The sequence below is a fragment of the Limulus polyphemus genome, unplaced genomic scaffold, assembly GCF_000517525.1.
Source record: "Limulus polyphemus unplaced genomic scaffold, Limulus_polyphemus-2.1.2 Scaffold71, whole genome shotgun sequence".
NCBI lineage: Eukaryota > Metazoa > Arthropoda > Merostomata > Xiphosura > Limulidae > Limulus > Limulus polyphemus.
Genome location: NW_013665681.1, coordinates 930,373 through 939,071, shown reverse-complemented (window position 1 = coordinate 939,071; position 8,699 = coordinate 930,373). Strand labels below are relative to the sequence as shown.

The 8,699-nt window shown below is 37.4% G+C and overlaps 1 protein-coding gene across 3 annotated transcripts in view; it reads left to right on the top strand.

The window, feature by feature from the left end:
• LOC106465939 (protein Gawky-like) overlaps nucleotides 1-8,699 on the top strand; it is a 73,849-nt gene that overhangs the window by 58,571 nt on the left and 6,579 nt on the right. For all 3 annotated transcript variants that reach the window (XM_022394446.1, XM_022394439.1, XM_022394442.1), the window contains one exon: nucleotides 7,566-7,762. In XM_022394446.1, coding sequence (XP_022250154.1) covers nucleotides 7,566-7,762 — 197 coding nt within the window. The remainder of the gene's footprint in view (nucleotides 1-7,565; nucleotides 7,763-8,699) is intronic.

Below are 8,699 nucleotides of genomic sequence, written 5' to 3'. Positions count from 1 at the left end.
ACACACACACACACACACACACACACACACACACACACACACACACATACATATATATATATATATATATATATATATTATTGCTATTTTGAAATAAGTGCTTAAAGTTATTTTACTTAAACATAGACCAGTAGATAAAGAAGTAAAGCAATTATCTCTTCTAGTTATGATCTTTGTACTTGGTTGCTGCTTGACGTAGGTTGCTAAGCCTTTAAAAATTGTGCATGTGGAGGATATGAAACAAAATATTTTTTAGGTTTTATATATACATTTGAATAACTAAAAAATCATAAATTACCACATCAATACCATAGAATTCCACTAATTTATCAAGCTTAGTAACTAAGATGCATTTTGATGTAAAAAATATGAAATTTTGAGCGGACTAAAAACACACCCTACCTCCTTGAAATATTGGTTGAAAAGAAAGAAATGGTGTTCTAAGAAGTTAAAATGGCTGAGAAAGCCACTAGGGGACATTCTGAGCTTCCAATTGGTTATTCATGTCATATATAGAAGTAAGTGTATATATGGAAATGTTTCCAAAAATGTAAAGATGTGGGTGGGGTACCACTGTGATTGATTTATTACATGAGCAATATATTTGCAAATAGAAAAGATAAGACGTTCTTATTTTATATTTTAGCTTGCCAGTATCAGTAACTATAGACTTGCTATTTTGACTTCACAAACATCTAATTTGAACCAGTGCTGCATTCAACATACCATGTGATACACAAAAATCAATGTTTATCTGTTTTTTAATATTTACTCTGAAATTAAGAAATTGAGTAATGTATAGTATTAAAATTTGAATTATAATCTACAGTTTGATGCCAAAGTTTATGACATAAATTCATGAAATAGTAGTTCAACAAAATTTTGAATGCGAGTCAACAAACAAGATGACATGGCCTTTCACCCGTGACCCATCTCGAAAGGGTTCAGTGAAATAAGCCACTTTGGGATAAGCTTCCTTGGATTTGTGTTCTTCAGTTGGTTCATCGAGAGTGTGATGTTTTGGGTCTCTCACCAGTTGATTTTGAGCCTGCACTTTACTTGATGGCTGAAGGGTCTGGGAGTGAATATTTAGTTTTCTTTCCATCCATGGACATTGTGGTTCATGCAGGGAGGCTTACTTGTCAGTTAAATGAAGGGACAGTTATGCCTTATCCAACATGGTTGTCAGAACTTCGTGATTTAGTCTACCATTGCTTGGTGTCAGCATATCCTGACTCAAATAATACATTTGCTCTTTGAATTTAGGAGTTCTAAGGTAGAATTTATAGTTAACCTGTTTAGATCAATTTAACCTAGTGGGACAGGGTAAGTCTATAGACTTACACCTCTAAAATCCAATGTTTTGTTTTCCTTACACTACACTTTGTTGGAAGACTCTCAGGAACATAAACTTAATTGCTGGAACCATTCTTACCATGCACGTTGGTTCGATTAATGGCTTCTACCTTCATTCCTGTTATCAATGCATCTCGAATTTCATTGGTTCCTATAGGGGGTCATTGGTCTGCACTTATTCAAAAGTCCCGACATCAGTCCCTAGATACATTGGTACCCAGAATGGAGTCCGTCTGTATCCAAGGGTTCTGCTGCTCAGTCAGATTGCCACCAGTGGTGTCAGTAATTATTGTATTCCTTCAAGGTCTGGGATTTCTGGAAAGGTGATAACTGCAGATCCAGGAACACTACAGGTCCTTGAGTCAGGATTAGTCATTTAGTTCACATCTTCACCACTATTATCCACCCAACTTCTAGGGCTATCAGAGTTTGGTTGGTTTGTGATTAATGAGAAAGTCATGCTTGTTCTACCAGGGCTTTAATCCTGTTTGTTGTTGTGCCTAAGAAAACAGGAGATTGGTGTCCAGTCATTGATCTTTCTCATCTATATTAATCCTTAGATTTTCCAAGGTTCACTCATTCATTAATCTGAGTTTTTTACTGGGATTGTGAATGTCCAAGTTCATTGTAGTTGGCTCCTATCTGCACATTGTCATAGTGGTGGCATTCCACCACTATCAGCAGTTTTGGTGCAGAAGGGTCAGGTACTGCAGTTCAGGGTTTTTACCTTTAGCCTAACATTGGCTTCACTTGGATTCTGTTTAATTGTACAAGTTTTTCTCATCATCTCCATTCCATAGATGACTGGTTACTGCTGGCACCATCTCGTCAATTGTTAGAACATCGCATTCTGATTCTGCTTCCAGAAACAACCAAGGCAGGCTTTGTTCTCAGAGCTGAGACATCTATTCTTGCTCCAATTCAATATATCATCAGTCTGGGTTTGTTTGTTTTTTCATCATGTCTCGGGCTCAGCTGACTTGTATCTGGTTCCAAGCTATGGAACAGGAAGCCCAACTCTTACTCATCTCTCCTTCTTCCATTACATGGATGGTTCTTTCTCTTCTGGGAATGTGGGCATTGCTTATATCTCTCATGCCTTTGGGACAAGAGCACAAGAGAATCATAAACACTAATTCACTGGATTCCCTAGTTTCCTTAGTTATGATCATTCTTTGATTTTGAGGGGTTATTAAATCAGGACAATACTAAGATATGGGTTCCTCTGCCACCACCTCATCCAGAGTTCAATCTTTTCACAAATGCCTCACTTAAGGGATTGGTTGCATATACCAACAGTCAGGAATTCCAGGGTCTACTCACGGATGATGAGGCTTCCCTACACAACATTTTAGTCTTTCTTGCTCTTCAAAAGGCAATGCCTCATGGTCTGGGCTTATTAAGGGGAAAATCTTCAGGCTTCATTCTGACAATTTCGTGATGTATCTTGTTTCTCATCGAGGAGGCACTTGGTCCAGGGCTCCTTGTTTTCGATTCTTGGACCTTATTTTTCGGGACCACTCTTATCATATTGCTCTACTAGCTTGCCATGTTTCAAGGGTGACGACTGTGGTAGCAGATCAATTGTCTCAACCCAAACAGATTCTCACAAGAGAATAGATGCTGCATTGCAAGGTCCCTGTTGCATTGGCTCTCATTTTGCAACTCTGATTGGTGTGTTGGTCTCTCACTGGAACACCCAACTACTGGAATTTGGTTTCCAGTACCTCACCTTTGGGCTTCGGAAATGAATGCATTCTAGTAGGCTTGGATGCCATTACAACTCTAGTCCTTCCTTCCAATTCATATGTTACCCAAGGTAATAACTGTTGATAACACCAGATTGGCAGCTACACTCTGGTTTCTGCTTCAGTGGTACCTTCAAGAGTGTCCACCTCTTCCTCTTTTTTTTAGACCATCTCTGTGGAGGCAGCCATGACATGGTACACCTGGCTATCCAGAAGCTCGAGCTTCAGGCATAGAGGTTACGCAGGGTTTAATTTCTAAGGTTGCCATGTATCTATCTCAGTCTTTGCTTAGTGCATATAGGCAATGGTATAGTGAGAGGAGGTTGAACCAACTTTGATCATAAGTGTTAACCATAACTTGTTTTTGACCTGGTTTTCTTTTTTGCTAGGGTTTTTGCATCTTCTACAAACACCTTGTGTACGCAGCCTTATTGACTACAGTTTGATACTTGCAACAAAATATTTTTTGAGTCCCCAGTACTCTCCAAATTCCTCAAGTCATTTTGGGTCTTTTTTCCCAAATGACCTTTCCACTTACCCAACTGGTATATTAAGGTTACATTACATGCTCTTCTCAACACCTGTTTGTGACCTGAATTTCGTATGTCATGTATCACCTTTACCTGAAGGTTTATTTTTAGTTGATGCTGACTTACAGACATTGTTGATCGGAGTGGTTTGCACTGTTTGTCCACAGAACTCTATCATTCAACCTATATCCTCAGACTGGTTATTCTTACTGAAGACACTATCAAACAGGGAAGGGGAAAAATCCTTTTCACCAATTCATCTGAATACTATTTCTCACTTCTATGACTGATCAGATTTTGATTGTTGTCATGTTCATTTGGGGTCTTGAAGGTTTTGTTGCTCACACTAATGCCTTTAGAGATGCTGTACAATGAATTTTTATTCTGGGCTCTCTTTGAAGGCAAGGAATCTTCTGTGCGTCACGTCTAATCAGATATGTTACATTTCTATGTCCTTAATGGCCTGATTGAATTTCCTGCAGGAAGACATTGTGCAAACTCCCCAATACTTTTATCTTGCATTACTTGCATGATCTGGCAGTATCTTCATCTGAGGGTTTTTGCCCACCCCCTGTGAGTATCTTAACCACTTGCTAGATTATACAAAGGGGTGAGTATTTTCATTGCTATCTTTCTGGGTCCTTTACCTAATTTTTACAGGATTCTACTTTGTGTTGAGTGTTGCCCAGGCAGATGTGGTTTTATCAAAGCAATTCTGCATTAGCAATATCCTTTTTCTAGGTTGCAACAGGCTCTATAGAAATGAGGTGTTCCATATGACTACCAAGAGGACAACCAAATGGTATTACTGTACTTTGCTGGACTGCTGCTCATGAACTATCATGAGTAAAACATAAATGGATCCTGCTTGTACCTGCTGATCATTGGATTGAATAAATTGGGGTTGGTTTGCTTTTAAAAATTTAGAGAACTTGGTTCACCTATTGCACTGTTTCCAGAGCACTGTTCCTCAGGGCTCCCTAATGTGCATCATCCCCCCCCCCCCGGGGGGGGGGTCTACTAGGGAGTAGGGAGTCCTTACCACACCCAGTTTCCAGTCAGTGGTGTGGTGGACAGAGGTTATTCCTCCAATATTGGTTCAGTACATTGTTCATAGAAGAGGGTACATTCTCTTCTCATAATTCTGAATAACAGAGTAGTTCCATCCTGGGTCCTTGGTTGAACACAATTTGTTCCACATCTTCCCCATAATTCCAGAGACAAGAAGAATTTACCTTGCTTATTTGGTTGGGGAGTGAAGATGGGTGTTCATAATTCCAGACTGGATGATTTCTGTTTCCTCGAGGTGAGTATGGCATACCGAATCATTCCGAGCCTTGGGTGTTGTTTTTCAGATGGTTTGTCCACTCCGATGTTGCTTACCTTCTCATCATGATTCTGGTGACTCGGAATGCATCACTCGATGGCTACAGGCCATTGTCCACTCATGAGAGTGTGTGTGTGTGTATATGTATATGTGTGTGTGTGTGTATATATATATCATGGTCCAATTGCCCTAGCCACCAATGTGGGATATAGGGACCATAGCCCTATAATTCCAACCTCAAGCAGTGGAACCTTGGCTATCTAGTTGGGGCCTGGCCAGTAGTAATTACAAGTCATGTTAATTTCCACCTACAGTATGTGAATTGAATTTAGTTCTGGGTGAAGAACATAACTATTCTGGATCTAGTGTGGTCCACTGACACACCCATGATCTATGCTGACACTTTCTGTATGGATAATGCCCTCGCTGGTCCTTCCATCTATCAGTGTGGGATTCTAGCTGTAAGTGTGAGAGGAGGTATGTTTTGGAAGTTGACATTTGCTTAATTCAAAAATGTATTTCCAATAATACTTTCTTTCCCACTAAGAGCCAGTGTTAAAGACTGGGATAGAGTCAGTCTGGAAAAAGTGATAACATTATCTGAATGAGGTGCTTATATACAGTAACAGTATAGAGGGTGCATTGACATAGGTGGAGGGTGTTGCAATATTTTGCCAAGGGCAATTAAGTGGGTTACAAAAGACCGGAGCAAGCAAGAAAATATCAACCAATGTTTAGATGGGCAAAGAAAGAAACTCTGGCAGTCAAGTAGTAGCTGTAAGTATGAGAGGAGGTAAGTATTATTGGAAATACATTTTTGATTTAATAAGATGTTAACTTTCTTTTTGTACATATCATGAACTACGATAGTGGTTCATAATAGAGATCATATGGAATTGCACAAAACCCTAATAGAACTTTAAAGCAAAAAGCACTTTAAATAGTAAAGATTCATTTCAAACAACACCTTAAAACCTATACTACCAACTGCTAAGGCTGTACATATGAAAATGCAGAAAAAGCATGAATGTTAGACTTACAAGGAAAAGAAAATCCACTCAAAATGGCCAATTTGTAATTCTTCTTCTTATTATTATTCTTTTACCAGTCTATAACAAAAATGGCTTGGTTTATTGCATCTAAACCTTTTGTAGAATACTAAATAGGGTGCTGCAAAGTTTGGGGGGGGGAGTATTAAAAAGTTAAATTGTTCTGTATTTTACATAAGCTAAACAGTATCATAATTCTAGTTTAAACATTACACCTTGAAGTTAACTTTCTTACAAATATCTGGTGTTCCTTTAAAGAGCTTAAGTAGATGTTGAAACAGGAATTACCAGCCAAAAATAGATGAACATTAGATGGCTGTAACATGCAGATACTAAATGCTTTCTGCACTATATAATCAGTATCTTTATAGAGCCAAATTCTGTATTATATGTGAAGTGAAGGACAATTGTAACTACCTTTTGGCAAGCAACACAACAGTTCTAACTGTCCAAAATTATTTTTACCTACCCCAGAGAGTGATTAATGTCAAGCCCTGGTATCATTAGGATTGTCATCAAGGTTTCTGATTTAATACCAGTTTTGAAGGTAATTTTCTATTTAGGACAGTGTAGTTTATTTCAGATAATGCCATTCAGACATGTGTAAGCTTATGAAAAGAATTAATATATAAGGTGGTCCAAAATTATCTTTGCTATTTTAAAATTTAATAATTAACTAAGGAAACACAACCATGCAGTTTTCAACATCTTGCAGCCCAAATCAATTTTTATTAACGTGTCAGTAGACTTCTATGTGTACACCATTAGTGGCTCTCAGCAAGTCTAACCAGTATTTAGTTTCAGTCTCTGTTTGCTACAACATGTTCAAAGCTGCAGTGGCATGTGTTACCCTGGTCTTTAGCTCAATGAAGTTTGCCACAGGTGTACGATATATGATGTCCTTAACATACCCATACTTCTCTGATGTTCTGGCATCTGGAATTATGCTGCACCATATTTAGTGACTTGGTCTCTGCAACCCACATGACACATTGAGCCTTTTCTTGCACGGTTGCCATTTTACGGGGTAACACTATTCACTGCTACATGATGTTTAAAACTGCACTGTTGTATTTCTTTAGTTATTTAATCATTAAATTTTGAAACATAAAATATAAGTTTAGACCATCCTGTATATTAAGATTTGTATTTATTTCTACAGAAAATATTTTTAATGACTTATGTATAGTAGTTTACTACTAACTATAGATTAGGTGAGATGTAAAGCAATTTAGCTCAGCTGAATTCATTGTCAAAATAATGCAAAGGAGGAGCCATTCATTTTAAAAAAATGTAAAGGCTTGGCATTTTTATACTTTTGCTGTTAACAATAGCCTTAACTATTGACTGCTGATTCACCATACAGGGTACAGTACACTTCTGGCAGTTGAATGCTAGTGTGCTATATACAGTGTGCAGCTCGCAAAAATTCTGTGTGTGCTTTAAGCAGCTTCAGTCAAAGTGTTAATATTAATGGTCCTTTATATTGTACCTGCTATGTTTGATTGTAGTTTTCTAAATACAAGAAGTACATCATTAAATCTTAAAACAACAGCTCCAGCTCCAACAAGCAAGCCAACTTGAAGTCTAGTTGGGGTGCTTTGGGTCCAGGATCTGATGTTTGGGGAGCACCAACCTTTAAGACTCGGGGTCCACCTCCTGGTCTTAGTTCTCATGGCAAATGCTTGGGAAGTTCATTTAACTCTGCACATAGTGGAAGTCGTCAGAGTTGGGGTCCAAGTTCTTCCTCAGGTAATTGTATTATTAGTTTTCTGTAGTAACAAAAGATGTGTGATTAAGAAAATAGATGACTAGTATGATGGTTTCCATTTGGTTAATTATTAGGAATAGAATTTGGCAGTACTTTTTAGTAATGCCAGTAAACTTGTAAAACTCAGAATTAGTTTAATACTACTTATATTGCTAAATTTTGAGCTGTTTTAAACAGTGGCATACCTGGGGGTCTTTCCTGGCTGTTCAGAAAGCCTTCTAAGATGAAGACAAGATTAAGATATAAGATTATCTAGCAATAAACTCATGGACAAAGGTACAGTTGTGGAAATACCTCCTTCCAAAATCCTGAGTACACCCCCTGGTTTTAACTAAAGAAACTAAGGGGTAGTACATTGTCTTGTGCAGTTAGTTTTCTGAATTGAAAGTAAAGAATGATTTGCTTACCATACAATTCTTGTATACTGTGTCAGCATCTATTTAGGGCTGAAAGAGTCTTTCACAAATATCATGTTCATAGAGTAAGGATTGAACAGTATCTTTGAGTACATTTTAAAACATTACTTTACCTGACAAGACATGCATTAATATTAGAAAATGTATTAATAATTTGGAGAGAGTTTAATAAACTACTTTAACCCCCTTGCAAAGATTAATATTATTTTTTCTTGAGAATATTTTGAAAATCATTAATGAAATGTGCTGATCTTACTGTATTTTTCATTTGCATTATTTTGAAAATTGTAAGTTACATAGTGGTGAAATATGTATTGAATGTCTTTTTTTCTTTGTATAATGAGTTAAATTATTAAAATGTGGAGTGTTTTTTTTAGTTGTTTGAGTTGAAGGTTTTGTGAATTTCTACAACCAGTAAGAATGTTATCTTTTGAAACAGGAATTACCAGCCAAAAATAGATGAACATTAGATGGCTGTAACATGCAGATACTAAATGCTTTC